The sequence below is a fragment of the Tachypleus tridentatus genome, chromosome 13 (genome assembly GCF_004210375.1).
Source record: "Tachypleus tridentatus isolate NWPU-2018 chromosome 13, ASM421037v1, whole genome shotgun sequence".
In the NCBI taxonomy this organism is placed as follows: domain Eukaryota; kingdom Metazoa; phylum Arthropoda; class Merostomata; order Xiphosura; family Limulidae; genus Tachypleus; species Tachypleus tridentatus.
In genome coordinates, this window is record NC_134837.1 from 96,507,147 (window position 1) to 96,526,172 (window position 19,026).

At 33.4% G+C, this 19,026-nt stretch overlaps 1 protein-coding gene across 6 annotated transcripts in view; it reads left to right on the top strand.

Annotated features, from left to right (window-relative positions):
* The window catches only part of LOC143240047 (cytoplasmic dynein 1 intermediate chain 1-like), an 84,423-nt gene that overhangs the window by 62,374 nt on the left and 3,023 nt on the right, over positions 1 to 19,026 (top strand). For all 6 annotated transcript variants that reach the window (XM_076481867.1, XM_076481869.1, XM_076481868.1 and 3 more), the window contains 5 exons: positions 1,268 to 1,381; positions 5,608 to 5,728; positions 10,145 to 10,305; positions 11,751 to 11,891; positions 18,517 to 18,642. In XM_076481867.1, the coding sequence (XP_076337982.1) occupies positions 1,268 to 1,381; positions 5,608 to 5,728; positions 10,145 to 10,305; positions 11,751 to 11,891; positions 18,517 to 18,642 (663 nt within the window). The remainder of the gene's footprint in view (positions 1 to 1,267; positions 1,382 to 5,607; positions 5,729 to 10,144; positions 10,306 to 11,750; positions 11,892 to 18,516; positions 18,643 to 19,026) is intronic.

A 19,026-nucleotide genomic window follows, 5' to 3' on the forward strand; every position in this document is an offset into this window, starting at 1 on the left:
TACTCTGAATTTTCCAATATGTTTTAGCAAATATCATCCAATGTATGAGACATCCTGTTCTTAGAACAGGGGTCGAGCCACCAATCTTTTTGCACATGCTCTGTTGCTTTCAGAGATATTGTATTATGATGGTGTCAGGTAACAGTGTACTGAAACAAGCAGCAGTTTATGGGTTTATTTTAGTGGGGTTGTACTTTAGTCATTGAGAGAAAAAAAAAACAGAAAATAAGTTTAAAATGTTTAGTAATTCATACTTGTAAGAGAAGTACTTTGAAACTTTGAGTAATAATAATGAGAAAAGACAGATGGTCATTTTATTTCTAATTTTAAATCGTCTTTTTATTATACATTTGGGATTCGTCTACAGGCTGAAGACTCAAATGTATCATTCAAAAACTAAGATATCATTTTACTGAAAACAAATGTTTGAAATGCATTTAAGAGATTTTAAAGATTATACAAAAGAAAACAGATTTTTGGGATGAAGAATAGTATTTTTAATTATAATAGGTAAATGACTTCTTTTTAGACTAGTAACAAAACAGATTTGATATATTCACAAACAAATCTTTTGTAAAAATACATTAAAAAGTTATTTTTTGTGTGCAAAAGGCTTGTAAGGTTTATTAAAGGTTCACCAAATTTTTGAAGATACACTTACTAAATTAAAAGTTATAGTATGAATACTTAACATGTGCAAATGTGCATGTGAAATCCTGTGTATTATACTGAGCCCATGTAAGAAGGGTTAATCTACAGATTCTTTTAAATTATTCTGTACATATCATAAAATCAGTAATTATCTCAACCATCTTTGTTTTTCATTCCAACATTATTTTGCATATGTTACACTTGGTATCTTGTCTTGTTTATAAAGCTTACCTCTGTACTCTTTACTCATTTTTTTGTTTCAAAACAAACTCCTGCTTTAAAGGCTTTAAGCTCATCCCATGATCCACCATAAGTTACCATCAGATTCAAACTTCCAGTGCAAGCAAGGGAAGCCAATAATATTTGTTTCCTTTAGGTAGTGTGAGCATGATGGATTTAAACTGACAGAAAATAGCTGTGTTTTCACCCAGTTAGTATATTATAATATTAAGTAATCTCAAACTGATTTTGTATGTAACAGACATTTCTACTACTTTTTCTTTCCTTTTAAACAATTTTACTTTACATATATTTGAAACAAATATGTGTTTTTGTAGTTGAATCATAGAGGAAATAAACCTAAAACTTAATTGTAGTGTTTTTTTCCCACCTATAGCATCCTGTGTATTGTGTGCAAGTAGTTGGAACCCAAAATGCTCATAATTTAATCAGCATTTCCACTGATGGCAAGTTTTGCACTTGGAGCCTTGACATGCTGTCAGCTCCTCAGGTTAGTTTAAACTTTGAATGTTTGAAGCTACAAAGATTGGTTTAAGTTGATATTATTTAAATCTTTAGATGAAAGGTTGGTTATTCTCTCAACTTTTCATATAACCTTTATGTTTTTAGGTACTTTAGTCTAAGCCTGTCAAGTATTAACTTTTCTGATGGAAGTAAATTTTGTGGTTTTCACAATAAAATTGACTTATTTTCAATTTTTATGTCAAGGATGAGAAGTTTTAACTCCATAAGCTGAATTTTGATATTTCATACCTTCACATTAAAGTTAATATGTGTGTTTTGGCTATTTAAAAGAGAGCTTACTTGTTTTTGAAGTTCTTAGATAGACACTGGCAAATTGCAACTTATTAAACTTTGTGGTTATAATTCTCAAGGTTACTACTAAACTACTGAGCATTTTTAAACAAGTATTTCCTAATACCTTCTGTCAACCATCTGAAAAGCCTTACGAAATTAAACTCTGCTTTAGTTTTTTTCTTAAGTTTTTTTTAGATCCTATCATATAGTCATAGTCAGACTGTTTTAGCATGATTTATAGTAGCATATCATATCATGAGTAACATAAGCTGTGTTATACCACAACTCACATGTTAGCACCTAAAATTTAGATTATGATGAATTTTTGACCATTCAACTGAGCAATATTACAGTGACACAAAAGTTGGCTCAGAAGTAGAAGGTTATTAAAATCCTTTTCTGAAAAAGTCATGATGTAGAGCCATAAGGCACAGAAAGTCAAAGAAATATTCTTCATAGAAATGGTACAACTTGCATGGTAGAATATTTAGGACAGCAGCATATTTCTGAAACCACACCTCAAGCCAATCAACCCATGAAGGGGAGGAGAAGATCCTGGTATTTGAGGGGTCCAACCCTAATGCACAACTTTGGTTGGCATTGAACTCTTGTAGATGGGCAGCCTTGGGGTGGCCCTCCCAGGGTAAATTGGCTGGTCCACTTGGGCTAGGGTCAACCAAGTATTAGTGTTGGATGTTCTCAGTGGATGTTGTGGACATTGTATCTGATACTGGTGTTTGGGTATAGTGCTCATGAAACCCTGGCATTGCTGCAATGTCCTTGTTTGGCACTGTAGTCCATCCCCTTTTTAGGGCTCCATGATAGGTGGGATCACTTGACACTGAAATGTAGCTTCTTTGTTATGGATACCTCTTTCTAACAAAATAAATAAAAATGAAAAAATTGGAAAATGACCACTTATGGACAACTCTGTTGTACAGTTAATGTCACAGCCAAATTCTGTATCTTGATTTCTGATTATCCTTGCCTTATCTGAAAGATTTTTAGAACAGATGTCTCCATTTTTTATTCAAAAGGGCTAGCTCCTCAAAGTCAGTAAAGAATTTGTGCTCTGGAGACATTTTGGTGGAAACATCTTCACCACAACATATCAAACTGCTCTTGAAATCAAAGGCCATTGGGGATATACCCATTGATGTTAGTACCTATGCAACTTTGAATTCTTCCAGAGGAGTTATAGTTGAGAGGGATTTAAAGAACATTCCTGAGTTGGAGATCCTCACTGGTTTCTCCAGCCAAGGTGTTACTGCAGTGTGCCAAATCTTCTTGTAAATACGAAATTATGGACCCTACCAATGTTCTTATATTAATGTTTACATCACCACATCTTCCTGCCATAGTTAAAGCAGGTTATGTGAACTGCAAGGTATGGCCTTACATTGCTAACCCTCTGAGATGTATCCATTTTCAGTGGTTTGGTCACTCAAGAATATCGTGTCCTGGTTCTTTGATATGTGGTTGTTGTGGTGGGTAAAGACCACAACGCTTGAGAGTGCAACCTGGAAGCTGTATTAACTGCAGTGGTCTACACCTCTCTTACTTTATTTCTTGCCCTCAATGGGTAGAAGAGAAAGAGGTGCAATGTTTGAAGACTGTTAATAATATCAACTTCCAAGCCTTCATGTCAGACATATGCTGCTGCACTCCATTCCACTACCACAGTGGGAGTGCAGACTTTCCATGCCTCCAACAGAGTTGTTTGCAAAACATCTTAAGAATCTTGTGCTCTCCATAATTAAAATCATTGATGCATCTGTGTCTCCTTCCATCTCTGTCCCTGCCACTCCTTCCAGTGACTGTACAGTTCTACTTCCTTCAGGTTCAGGTGCTTCCTCAGGTCCATTCTCTTCTGCAGCCCCAAGTAGTAAATCAATCATTTGTTTAGTCCCTCAGTCATTGGAATCTTTGTCCACAGACAGAGACCTGCCTACTTGACCCAGAGCAGGATCCATGGAGGTTGATAGATCTTCATCCATTAAAGAAAAAAAACATGATTGCAGACAGAAATTCTCCTTGCCACATCCTCCTCCATATAAATTTAGAATTTGATTGATTCTAACCATCCTGTGTGTCTCTCCTTACAGGAAATATTTCTGAAACCTCCTGATATAGTCATCCTTCTGCAATTTTCCTTGTACATAAATGACAGGTTGTCTGATGGACGAATGCATGGTGGGTTGGTATTGCTGGTTGATCAGCATGTGCCCACTCTGTCTTTGTTACTTGACATGCACTTGGAGGTTGTAGCCATCCTTGTATCCTTGGGTTATACCATCACTATAGTAAGCCAGACCTTGATGCCCTTTTTATTACTGGGGGATTTTAATGGACATAAACCCCTATTTGGTGGTGCTGGCTTTAATGGAAGGGGTTATGCTATAAACCATATATCTCTCTTCAATACTGGTTCTTGTATATATTTTCATGCACTTGGTCAGTCTTTTACTGCTATAGATCTTTCTATTTGTTACCATTCACTTTTCACTTACTTTTCTTGTTGACAGTAATCTACGAGGCATGGATAATTTTCCTGTCATTTTAAGAGAGACTGGCTGTGGTCGCATGCCTCTATGGAAGTTGGACCAGGCTAAATGGCCTTCTTTCACTGCTCTCTCAGAACTTGATCTTACCACCATTTGTCATCAGGGACTTTGGCTCTGCACCGGGCTTTCTGCACTTCCCCAGTTCAGAGCTTATGCACAGTCTTATGAACTTCCTTTGCATATCTACTGTTTGTAACTGTCTTTACTGTATGCTTCAAAATTTCATTCCTTACCAAAGCATCCCACCTGGGGTTCTGTTTTCTTTCCTCAGTGGGCCACATTTTTGTTGTAATAGATGATCTGCTATTGTGCCTTTTAGTCTTTGTATCCAGATGCAGTTGGATGAATTGGATCTATCTTTGAATGACATAGAGGTATCCACAGATAAGCCCATCCCACCATGACTAATCACTATCCCCAAATGTGACCTTTCTTTAAGTCACATGAAGAAGGCAAATAGTCCTTATTGGAAGTATCGCTTTCCATTTGAGGAACATCTTTTTGAACCATCCTTTCCTTTCCATTTATACAGATGGTTCAAAATTAGGTGACTCTGTGGGCTCTGTCATGGTTTACTGTGATTTGGTTGTTGCACACAGAATCCCCTCTGCAGTTTCTGTGTTCACTGCCGAACTGTATGCCATTTCTCTTGCCCTGGATCACATAGAAGCTATGCAGTACATGAACTGTACTATTTATACTAGTTTGCTTAGCTTTCTGTTAACCCTGGAATCGCTTCTATTGCTCTTTGGTCGTCTTGCTTCTGTAAGGATCAGAAGGAGGAAGTTGCTGTGCCTAGGCTACACATTGGTCACAGTTTTTTAACTCAACACTTTCTTTTATCCGGTATTGATGCACCAGTGTGTGGTCTGTGTGGCACTCAAGTCACAATAACGCACATCTTACTATCACATGCCATCATTACGATTGAGAGTGATGGCACCTTTTTAAACTTATTTTTACAGTGGGTTCATCCTTGACATAGATCGATATCATTGGTGAAGGTGATAATGTCCACATCAGTTGTGATTTTAAATTTTTAAGTGCCATTGATATTTTTAACTATTTAAGATTTTAATCTGAAAATTGGGTTATGTTCTGTTTTAGCATGATTCCTTTTTATATATTTTACTGATTTTACTTTTTCCTGGCTGTTTGGCACAGATAGCCCAGTTGCGTTTTTGCCAATAAACACTAAACAACCAATAAAAAATGTTTAAAATATTATAAAATTTGGTGCTAACAATATCTTATTTTATGAACTTCTTTCTTGGTTAGTGCAAAAATATTTTAACATTTAATTTACTTACAACAATGAACAATTGCAGTGACACTTTAAATACTATTTATACAGGATACTATGGAATTAACTCACCAGAAACAATCACGTGCAGTAGCAGTGACTTCACTTTCTTTTCCACATGGGGAATTTAATAACTTTGTTGTTGGAAGTGAAGAAGGTTCTGTGTATACAGGTTAGTTATTTTTTTATCTTTAAAGTTTCAGTTTCTTGAACAAGACATTTACTGTATTTTATAGCATATAAGGTACCCATTTTTTTTCCTGAAAAAAGCCTCTAGAAATCATCCTGTGTTTGATATTATCTAAATTTTCACAAAATTTGGCAGTCTTTCAATAAACAGTACATCTTTCACATACAAAACAAAATCTTTTTGTGAAATGTTTTAAATTAATGAAAAAGAGAATTGTTTGTGAATATATCAATTTGTTTTGAATAGTCTGTGCACAAAGTAATTTTACATGTAAAGATTAAATATACTTTCCTTCATATTAAAAATCTCAGAATTAATTTGTGTGATATTCTTGATTGTAGTTATATGAGGTTCTTTGACATGCCAAGTGCTTAGAATAGTCTGTAGATTAAATAGAGAAAAAAATGTTAGATTATGCTATCTTGGGGCACAAGTGAAAGGTGTAACTGACAGAGCAAGAAATCTAATGAAGGGGACTGGCAACAATGTATTTTTTGTTGTGCACATAAGGGCTAACGATACAGGGAAGAGTAAGTCAGAGGAGCTAATTAATAATTACAAGAGGTTGATAAAGGTACTTAATGATAAGGGCCATAAATTAATTATATTGGGGATACTGCCAAGGATTAATTGTGAAGATGATATTTTGAGTAGGTTACTAGGTCTAAATGCTAGGTTGAAATAAACATGTAAGGATGAGCAGGTTATCTTGGTGGACTTGTGGGATCAGTTCAGTGTGAGAAGGGAACTTATTGGAATGGAAGTTTTATACTTCATTATGAAACTAAGAAAAAAAGATTTGCCTATGTTGTAAAGAGCTGTTAACTCAGCTGTGAGAGAAGTTTTAAACTAGGACAAGATAGTGGATTAAATGAAACAAAACTGATCTTTAGAGGAAAGTTAACATAGCAAATCAGTTTAAAAATAGTTATAGAAATAGGGTTAGTTGTTGCTGTTGTAATGCTAGAAGTATAAGAAATAAAATAAATATCTGTAGTGTTTAAGATTGTAAAATGAATTGATAATGCTAATGCATCAACATTGTTCACACTTAACAGTGAGAATTATTGAACTATGAGACACAAATGTAGATTTAGGCATGGTAGAAGCCATCTTCAGTTTTATTTTTCAAATATGGTGGTTTGCCAATGGAATGGGTTGCTTTCTTATATTATGGAGATAGTAAATGTGAGTTTAAAACAAAGCTTGTTAGATATGAGTGATAAGGGCTGGCTTTAGTATATTATTTTTTTAGTAGTTTTAATTTGGCTTAGAGGATGGGACAGCCAAAATGGACCAGCAGGTCCCTTGTTGTCCCTAAACATTATGTTAAACCCTCTCAAATACATTTTGAATGTTTCTTTTCAGTAGAACTTTATATTTTATCTACCCTAACTCCAGACAAGGTTGGTCAACTTGACTGACCTATTGACCATCAAGAGAAGAATCAAAATAAATTTAAATTATCCTTTTCTTTCTTTCTAGAATGATTACAGATTGTTATATGAATCAATATTCATTTACCCTAAGTAGTTTTAAACTGTGACAACATACATTTATTTATAAATAAATTTTATGGTTTTACTGCCCTTTGAACCATGTTTAACTTCTGTTTATGCCATTTATAAGTTGTATATCACTTTGGGAACATGGAAATTGTGTTATGCTATCAAATTATGTTACCCATGAGCTGCTCACTTGTGCACGTAGTGAAACATTTTTATTATATTATTATTTATGTTATTCAAACTAACTTTAACTAACCTAAAGAAATCCCTTTTTTGACATTTTAGTTACTTTTATAATATTAAGTAAAGAATAAACATGAAGAACAAGAAATAAAGTACTTGTGTTGTCTTTATTTTCTGTCAGTGCTGACTTTTGATGACACTTAACCCTGTGTATTTTATATGAATACTAGTAGCTCATGAAATAGTTTTTATTTAATTAAATAATGAACCAAAAACATAGAATAGTAACATGCAAAAATCCAGACAATTTTCTCTTACAATCATAAATTTTCTGGCTCCATGCAATAAGAGCCATTATAGATAAATCCAAGCTAGTCATTATCTTTCCTTGGGAACAGTGCTTGTACTAAGAGTGAAATTGACAATTCTCTGTTCAGAAAACGGTGCTATATAATACATCATTTGACAGATGAAAACCTTGGCTTTCTGTTGGTTATAGATAATGTAGAATTAAATATAAGAGAGAACTATTAACAAATCCTGAAATAGAGGATGTTACAGGTTGGTGTGACAAGAGGGGCGTGATATTCTTTGTTATAGTTTTTTAGCCAAATATAATTGAAAACTAAAAAAATTAGGGTTTGTCTGAGCAGTGACTGTTTTGTTATGAGTAATTTACATTGACTTCCGATATGGTACATTACATCTGTTCACATAAATAGCTGTTCTTGTTCAGTGCTACTCTTTATTTGCAAAAAAATGTTTTTACCCATTCCACAAAATCTCTTCTCAGCTGGAATTGACTGATTCTAGTGTATTTCTTATGCAAATCATCATACATAAACATTTGACCAATAAGAGTATGACATATTCTCATGATGCCTATGATTTCTTCTGTTCAATTTTATCAAACTGTCACTTCTCATTTGGCAATACTTGTGTTTAAACATTTTTCCATTTGGTGCTTTTTGTGTGAATCATTATTTTAATAGTTTAATATCTAGAGAGGGATTTTCTATTCTTCTTGTTGTTTCTGCATTAAGCAAATCTTATTTAATTTCCCAATCCTGATTTTTTTTCTTCACATTCTAATATCTTGCATCAAATACTTTTGTTTGATTTACATATTTCAACAAGAAATTCTGACAATCACGTTTTAATTTTATGTGCTATACCTCTAGCTGTATTTTCACAGGCTGCATGTTGGGGAGACCCATCAATGGATTTTTCTGTTATTCATTATAAGATTATTCATAGATTGATTCCTGTTCATTCATCATTTGTCTGACAGAGTAGTCTCTCGATCCTTTTATATTTCAGTGGCTTTGACTTTGGTGTGGTACTTCTTACATTGAGTCTTTTGCTGTATCTCATATTTGGATATTACCTTGGTTTTGGTCTCTGGTTATTTGCTTTCTTGGTCTGGCTATCATCCTGTTCTCCTTAATATCCATGAAATTTCATTCATCTTTGAAACTCTGTGCCCATTCCTTTTGAGAGCCCTTTCTTGGCTATCTCAGCTGTAGCTTCCATGGCCTCTCCAGCTCAAACTTCCTCCACTATTTGTTCCTCTGTCTTCTGTTCCTTGCTTCATACTCTCACTTACCAGTGTTTTAACAGACCTTCCTGTCCTCTGCCTGGTTATACTCTCATCATTGCATGTTGATCCAGCTTATCCTGATGTTTAGCCTATTTTTTGTTTTGGCTTGTTCAGTTTGCCCTTCCTACATGGATGTTTTTCAACATAAATTAAATTTTTCCATCATTAATTTCTGGGTCCAGGGGTTTCCCCTGATCAACCTACTTTTGTTAATCATGGTGATTTCCTCTTGACTTTTGGATTGGGGATCTTGCGTCTCCTTGGATGACAGTTTTCAGGCAGTACTGTTTCACACCTTTTGTTTTTCCCAATCCCAGAAGTATATACCTTTCCTGCACTTAATTTGTGGATGTGTTTCTTCTGGATATGTCATCCACAGCAGGCTGCTCTTACAAATGGGGGCATTAATGTTTTCTTGCACTGCATCATGTTACCTACATTTTGACCACTCTTCCAGTCCTCCTTGTTTTTCTCTTCCTTTTTCTATTCATCTGTAAATGTCAGTAGTCTGTTTATTATTCCTCCCTAACACTTTGGCAACTCATGAAGATAACTTCATTTAGTGCTTTCCCTTCCTTCTGTTTCACACTTTTTATCCTTGTTCTAACCTGGATTGATTTCTGTGTTCTGTGCCTCTTCTTCCCTGTTATATTGCCTGCATAACTTCCTTCCCTGGTGTTCATTCTTGCCTTTTTCTTCTTTGGCAGTTGTCCTTTAATCATGTTCTTTTCCTTCTTCCTTTGCCAGTTGATTTTTTCTCTGCATTGTATTTTTGTCATCCTTTGTTTTGAGTGTCTTCTCACCAGATTTGACACCTTATCTTTCCATTGGTGTTCCATGTTTATCATTCTTTCGAGGTACTTTTTCAGTTGGGCATATGGACTACCCAGGGTACATTTGTCTTCTACTTGAACATTTATACTAATAAAGATTATTAAAATTTTGGCAATAAGAATGCATAATATGTCTATTTTGTGCCTGGAAAAGGTCATTTTGATGGATATCTGTTTACAGACAGAGAATTTTCATCCATGAATGTACAAAATGTTTATTTTAAGGATAATGGGATTGTAGAATAACCTTGATGTCACATTTCAATGATTACAGCCTGTCGTCATGGGAGTAAAGCAGGGGTAATGGACATGTTTGAAGCACATCAAGGCCCAGTGACAGGTGTAGATGCACATCGAGCCCAAGGCAACATTGATTTTTCTCATCTCTTTTTGACTTCTTCCATAGATTGGACAGTGAAACTATGGAGCTTAAAGGTATGTTTTTTTGTTTTTTGTTTAGAAAATCCAAGATTAATATAAATTAATTTAGATCAGTAATCATTTTTATGTCTATTTGCTTTTTATAAAATAAAAGACAAATCAGACTCAACTTTCAGTATTTTCTGTTGAAAGTGATTTACTAGTTTGCTAATATGCAATTTCATTGAATTGAATTCTTTATAATATTTATTATTATGGTCAAAGTTACCCAAAGGGCTGTGTTCTGCCCATCACGAGTACCAAAACCTAGTTTCTTGCAGTATAAATCTGCAGACATACCTCTGTGCCACTGGGAAGCTTCTTTTTATAATGTATATTTTCTCTTACACATAATTGTGCTTATTCTTTTAGTAGAATCCAAACAGATTTCACCACTAATTTATACTGACAAATAATAAGCATTGCATCTAAATTGTATTATTTTTTCAAACATAGTGTTTGGTCTGTTGAATAGTTATGGATATTTGCAAGTTTGAATTCCTTTAGTCTATTCCATGGTATACTTTACAGAAGAGGAAGTCAGAAGTGTGTTTTAATGATGTGTGTGGTACTTAAGATTGCCAAGCTAATTCAATGAAGCATTTTACAATTATTTTTGTTTTCATTTTAATAAGAGATAAAAAATTGTATGTTATTTATTTCTTCTGCAATGTCTTGATCTTGGCTTTCTAATTTAAATAAAATTTCTTGGCTCATAAATCAGTTATTCTTTTTATTTTCCATTTTATCAAACATGGTGGTAATATGGTTTTCTATATTATTTTTTTTTACATTTGTATGCTTTATTAATGGAACATTTTATCTTCATATACATTCTTGTATGCTAAATTTGGAATCACCTTTATGAAAATTTATGTAGAAAAAAGTAAAATATATAAAATCATTATACCAGCATTTATGTACATGATATATTTGTATATACAGTTATATTAGTAATAGCATGTATATTATTTTGGTAAAGAAATAGTTTTGATAAGTTTCAGGTTAGTAATTATACATGGAAGAAACTAATGTTAGTAAAAGTAATGAAATTATGTTTAAATGTTTATTCCTATAGTAAAATTAAACTATTTCAAGAATGGAAAGATTGATAATCATTAAGTTTCTTGAAAACTTCTTTCAATAAATCAACTTTCAAAAAAACAAAATGATTTTCTGCTAATAAATTATGAGATATTTCACATAGTATTATGAATTATGTACATTTGAAAAATAAGCATTTATACAGTATTTAAAATAAGTAAATAAAAGTATTCTTTAATTGTGCAAATTAAAACATTTAAATGTTGCTAGATGGAATACTGGGAAAACATTTAGGTTGAAATTTCAGTGTAAGATTGGCTAATAAAGGAATCTTGTGGGATTTTTTGTCTGCCTTGAATTATGGGAATATGTTATATTTTTCATTGAACATATTTTTTATAAAATATTCTCAACAGGATACTAAACCTCTCTATTCATTTGAAGACAATGGGGATTATGTGTATGATGTAAGTTGGTCACCTATTCATCCAGCTTTGTTTGCTTGTGTTGATGGCATGGGTAGATTAGACGTATGGAACTTAACTAATGATACAGAGGTGAGTGGGTTTCTGTTATTATGTGTGAAATACAGTGATAAGTTTTGAATTTTAATAATATAAAATATTTAGGGTTGTTATTTGTCTTTGTTAAACTGGAACTTCAGGTAGAGCAGACATAATAAATTGAGAACTTTAATGGGCTGCAGCTGCTTTTCAAAAGAAAAGGAGACAGCATTTTATGTTCTGTACTGAGGTCTTCTTTGGGTCACTGTAGGTTTGTGTGGTGTGTTTTATAAAGGTAAGCATCACCACGTGATAAAACTTAAGCTGTGAAGATTGGCAGATGTTAGTAGGACTTTGGCATTGTCATGTTATCTGTAGAGTTTGTTTAGAGTGGGTTTCCAAAGGTAAGTCATGTGCAAACCATTGCCTCTTTTGAATCAATATTGATGTAGTGTGATGTAAACAGCTTTTTTTACTTTTTTTACATAAGAACATATTTTTAATCATGTATGCTTAAGAATACATGATTTGAAAAAATCATTACACAGGTAACAAATAATCAAATTTAAAGTTTACAAGTAACTTGAAAATCAGATAAAGTGCATATAATAAAGTTAGTACTTGGCTGATAATTATAAAAGGTATACAAAGTCAATGACAATATAAATATAAAATAAGCCTTATTAAACCTCTGATGTGTCTATCTCACTAATAACTATTTTGGAAAAAAATATTTTTCTTCCATTTTGTGAAGATCCTGGTAAGTCGCATACAAATTTAAGTCTGTTCACATAACGTTTGTATTTACTTTTGAATGAAAGGAAACATTATAGTGGCTGCACATATAACAATAAACAATGCTGATATATTGAGTAATGTTAGTCCAAAAACAAGATATATGTTCATACCTGAAGTCATTTTGTGTGTGTTTGTGTTTTTACATTCAAATGGCAAATGACAGTATACTTGGTTATGAATTCAGAATTGAATACATACTTTATCCACCTCTTGCTGACTACACCCTTCCACTTCTTCTTGAACCTTTTTGCCATACTTGGTGCAAAGCTTGAACCAAATATTTATTATGTCTCTTCCTAAGATATCCTTTGATGAAGAAAACCCAATGTGTAAGATATGTAATCCAGTAAGATTCTATTTGCCAAATGTTGACAATAAAGCAGTTTTGCTGGATAGCCTGAGCCATGTTTACAATTGAAACTGGAACCAGAACTGATGTCTGACAGACCTTGTATCCTCATGTTAAAAATAAAATCACAGTATTTCAACAAATTCCCAGCTGATTTCTCCAAGCCCGTTCCATTGGCTGTGGTTTTGCTAGATAGTAGATAAGGACAACAAATATTTGTTGAAACAAAGTTCAACATTGGTCTTGGCTTATGATAAGTTTTGTTTTGTAGTTATGTTCAGCCAAGCTCAGTTGATATACTAGTTTGTTTGTGTTTCATTTTCTTTTAATCTCATTCTATTCTCTGACCAGTTTCCCCAGTGTAAATGTTGCTGCATAAACATGGCATTTCGTAGATGAGCTCTTTTTATTTAGACTTGTAGCTTGGTTACTTTGCTTTGGTAAAGATGTTTTGTAGACATTTGCATGTTTTATTGTTAACCTCACTTAAAGTTCATTTAATAGTAGGAAAGTGTCTATAACTTGTAATTACTAAAGGTACCATGTTCAAGCAGTAACATTTATGTTGGGGAAATTGGTAAAATGATAGAACAAATATTAAATGAACATAAAAACACTACAAAACTAACAAATTCAGGTGCATTATCCTTGACTTAGACATACAAAATGGATTTTAGAAATAATAAAAATCAAAATAAATTTAAAAAAAAAGGACTGATTGAAAAACAACCATGTGTGGAAGACTTCCTCCCACAGTAACAATCTTCAACTATCTTTACCATGTTTTTTTATTCTTTACTTTGTATATAACAAATATTTAAGGAAAATCCTTTTTTTTGTTCATTCAGAAGAGATTAAAAGGACTTGTGGCTCTACTAATCGGTCAAGAAGTTATATGCTGGGAACATCTTGGTTGAAACACCTGTGGCACAATACTGTGACATTCTTTTAAACCCAAAATCCATAAGGGATATTCATGTTGAGATTTACTCCCTATGCTAATTTGAATTCCTAAAGAGGTTGTCATTGAGAGGAACTTGCTTATCTATGAGTCAGAGATTCTTGCTGGTTTCTCCAGTCAAGGAAATTTGGCTGCACAAAGTATTTTCACTTGTAAAGACGAAAGATGTGACCTACCCACATTTTTCTTGTTTACAAGTTCATCACCATGTCCATCTTCTTCTGCCAAAACAGGTTATTTGAACTCTAAGGTAAGACCTCATATTTCAGATCCTTTCCATTGTTTCCATTGCCTGCTTTTAGCTACTCAAAGAAATTTTGTTGTGATATTTTGGCATGTGCTCATTGTGGTGGCAGAGGCCATGACAGCTGTGGTAAAATTGATTTATATTATATTAACTGTAATGGTTCCCACTCTTTCTGCTTTTGTTTCTACCTTAAATAGGTGGAGAAGAAACAAGTACAACAGTTGAGGACGATAAACAACATTTCTTATTCTGAGGCATGGAAGTTGTTGTTCTATCTTTCAACTCAGACATTTGCTACTGCACTCCATTCCACTGCCCCAGTAGGAATGCAGACATATCTCCATTTCTCCCACAAAGTCTTTGTGTCAGCATGTGAAGGGTCTTCTGACCTGTGTGGATACATGAGTTGTGACAAATTTACATCTGCCCTTACTGCATAATCCAATGAATGCATAAGCTCCTCTTCATCAATTCTTATTTCCTCCTAAATATAAATGACCATTTCAATACAGTGGAACTGTTAAGGTTTCCATTCTAATTAAGATAACATTAAGGCTTTGGTTGATTCCTACTACCCTGTGTGTCCATCCTTACAGGAAACATACTTTAGACATGTTGATGTTGTCAACTTTTAGTGTTATTTTTTTTACAGGAAAGACAGGTTGTGTGATGAATGCGTTCATAGGGTGTTGCAGCACTGCTGACTGACCAACATGTACCCACCATATCTGTGTCATTCAGTGTATCACCAGAGGCCATTGCTCTCTTTACGTATATCTAGGAAAGGGTTATGAATAAGCAGCCCTTGATGATCTTAATATGAACAATTATCATCTCCCTTCTTCATTTTGGGAAACTTTAAAGGAGGCAATCTATTCTGAGGTTGTGCCAATATTAATAGGAGCATATGCTCTGAGATCACAACCTTTTCCTTTTAATACTGGTTTATATGCACATTTTCATGCTTCTAGTTTTTTTTGTTTTTTTTGCTTACTTAAGTGCATCTGTTTTCTTCTTTTTCCCTTTTCATTGTTTTGTGTGTAGGATGGATAATAATTCATGGGTCAGTGATCATTCTGAAAGGGATTGGCTACAATTTATGCCACCTGGCTTTTGTTCCATGGTGGAAGATGTGGTAGGATGACTGATTTTCTTTCACCACTTTCTTGATACAAGATCCTACTGTCATTAATCTTCCTGCTATTAATGATTGTGTGGAAGTTGTAACAGATTGTTTTGTCCAGGTAGCAGTTTGTATGATTTCTCAAACATGTACATGTTTTCCACAATATCTTCATCCATGGTGGACCTCTGACTGTCAACAAGCACAAAAAACTTCGAAATGGACCTAAAATGTCTTCTACATGTATCCCACTTTTAACAATCACATTGCCTTTTAGCAAGTTCATATCCATGTCAAAACCAGAATAAATCATGAATTAATTTCAAGTATTTCCAGGACTGCCAGTTCCAAAATTGTTTGGGATAAGATTCATAAGGTTAGTGAGAAGTTTTATCTCCCATCCTTTTTCCACCACTTCTCTTTATCATCTACTTCTATTCAGTTTTTCAGGATTTGTGGCCATATTGGTATTTGTAGGAACAAGCTTACCAATACTCCAACTAAATTCCTTTGCCTTTCCCATGAGTTGACTATGGATCTCTTGTAAAAGTGTGGTTTCACACCAGTTGGAAGTTAAGTTGGAATGAATAACTCCATAAGCTTTTCCAGGTAAAGCCTATTGTTGTTTGGCCAGTTAGTACTTGTACTGTTTGAAGAGAGGAAATTGTCTTGTTTAAGCTACATAATGGGAACAGTTTCACAACTCATCATTTTGGTTAGCAAAAGATTGACCTGCTCACCTGTTACTTTAGTGCTGTTGCTGAAAGTACCAGTGACAGCACCATTTTTGACATGTTTTTCTTTCAAGATGTAATTTTAATGTCAAATGGTGTCATTGATAGCAATAATGCTGTCCTGAATAATAATGTTTTTATTTATTGTTTAATCTCATTTACAGGCAATGTTCAACTTATGTTTTATTTCACTGTATTTTATTTTTGCTTTTATTTAACCTCCTTGCTTTGTGTCATTAAATTCAAAACAATGAAATCAGGAGCTGTATTTCTTCATGGCTTCTTTTGAGATGTAAATGATGACGATTTGCTATCCTTATTATTGCTGTAGACATGTTTCCACCATTTTAATCACCACTGCTATGGTATAATTCTCAGTAACTGACAGTTTTATTCAGGGTCTATTGTTTCTGTTCTGCATGCCATTTCCCATCCATACTTTCCTCCCTTCTTTCCTCAACCCTTTACTCCTTTAAAAAAAGAACACCTTACCCTTCCAGTCCTGCATACCCAAGATGTCTTCTTTCCTTCTGAACAAGAAGAAAGTTCATATTTTCTCAGATCTTGGCCAGAGTCAGAGAATCCCTAGGAATAATCTCAAAAAGATCATCCAGACTATTAACAAACTCTGCTTCATTACCTTGTTGTGTTTTAGTTTTTCTCTTTGAATTCTTCTTTAACTGTGCTTGTTTTTCAAAAAAAAATGTCTCCAATTTGATAATAGCATGGTGTTCTGAATGAATTGGAATTCAAGCCATGATCCAAAAAGCTGCATCCTTCTTGGTCACAGCCTTTGAGCTTTTACAAAACTTTCTTCTTTAATGCCTTTTTGAAGGTAATGTGTTTCTGTTGACTCAGTTTCATCTGAACTATAGAGCCAAAGTACAGTGTAACTTCTTGTTGCAGTATTTGTTTACAATGACATGCCAATACAGTCTCAGCTGAAATGGTATCGATTAATCTGCATAAGTGCTCATGTACTCACACAAAAAACAAGAATCTAGTGTCATGTCATGCAGAACTTTCCAGAAATAAAAATTTGACAACATGAACTATTTATGTATGGAATATTTGTGAACATTCTGAATAATGTGGAAAACTTTGAAATATTCTAGAATATGCTATAATATTCCATAATGATATTAATATGTTAAAACATTCAAGAAAAATCTAGAACTTTCTAGAATTATTTATAATATTCTGGAACATTTTAGAATATTCAGAATGAGCAGGTATAATGCAGACTATAAGAAAAATATTCAACTACCTTGAGAAACCCTTAAATATTATTCAGTATGGATAAAATATGTTACTTCCTCATTTATATATTGCAACAATACTAGAGATGAGGGTGTTGTAAGTCAAATATTTGAAAATAAAGAATACTTTTACATAAGTACTTACAGTGACATGAAGAAAGCCTCAGTATAGAACGTGAAATCTCATCTTTTCTTTCAACAGGCAGTTGAAGTCCAATAAAATTCTTATCCTACTTGTCACTTCTTTTCTATAAATTTCAATTATTTTAGAAAATCATTCTCAGTCTTTTGTTTTCATTAATGTTCAGACTTTGTTTGATTTTTTTATAATACAAAATTTAGTAATCAGCTTATTACTGTTTTCACAAAATTTGGAAGGAATGTCATTTAACTGTACATGCATGGAGTCAGTCTGTTGGACTGGCTTAACGTAGAGGGTTAGTATTTACGTAGATTGTTTTCATGAAATTTGATCATTTGTGTGGTGTACATTACAAATATGCTGTACACACAAAATCAGTTTTCAATGAAGTACTTCTACTAAAAATATGTCTCTGACTTGACTTTAGTCAGTCTGACTCAGACCATGACTAGGCTGGATGCAATATGATTTTTAAGTTAATAAAAATCCTTTTTTCTATCTTGCAGTTTTAATATTTTATTTGCATAACATTTAGAACATCATATATTAATATCAAAATATTTTTTTGATAAAACTTTTTTTTTATCTGCTATTTTTTTTCCACTCCAACCCCATACTGGCTTGATCATTTTATTTGATCATTCTCTTGTGGGTATGACAAGTGTATTTATATCTCAGAAAATAAGGAAGTTGAGAGACACTCATTTTAGTTTCTGACCTTACAATATCTACAGTTTGGCTTCTGAGTAATAGGCATTCTGAAACTTGTATAAAAGAGAGTACAAAGACAATCTGTGAAGGAGTAGAGAGGGATCCTGATACATACAACTGAAGATGGAGAATTTAAATATATTTTAAATTAAGAAATTAAAATTTATACCAAAATTTGAATTGTAAACTACATTTTGACATCAAGTTTATTGAAATGCATTCATAATAAAGTCCTTTAAATATAAAATATGCATTCTGACTCCTAGCCATCTACTTCAGATTAAGGCATTGATTTTAGCAGGGGCATTAAGTTATGGCCTCATTGCAATAAAATTCTGATATTTTTTTCCTTTAGCTTCCAACAGCTAGTTTGGTTGTTGATGGAAATCCAGCATTGAATAGGGTTGTATGGACACCTACTGGTCATCAGGTGGTTGTAGGTGATGATGCAGGAAAAATCTGGATTTATGATGTTGGTGAAGTAAGTACATTGGATGTTTGCTGATGACATTTCAGAAAGAAAAAAACAAAAAACATGATTTATTAGTATGAGAAATTATTATCTTTTAGAAACAACCATTCAGATTATAATTAGTATATTTGTGGATGATATAAAAATGTCCCCTTTCTTGCCATACTAGTACAGTGGTAAATCTACGGATTTACGATGCTAAAATCAGGGATTCAATACCCCTCTGTAGGCTCAGCAGAGAGCCCAATGTAGCTTTGCTATAAGAAAAACATGCACAATAAAATGTTAGTCTAGAAATTGGGGTCTTTAGTTTTTCTAGTAGATAATCCAAGTTGAAAAATTAAATTTGGAATTACTTATTGTTTAATATTCTTCATGATGATCTGGGGATTG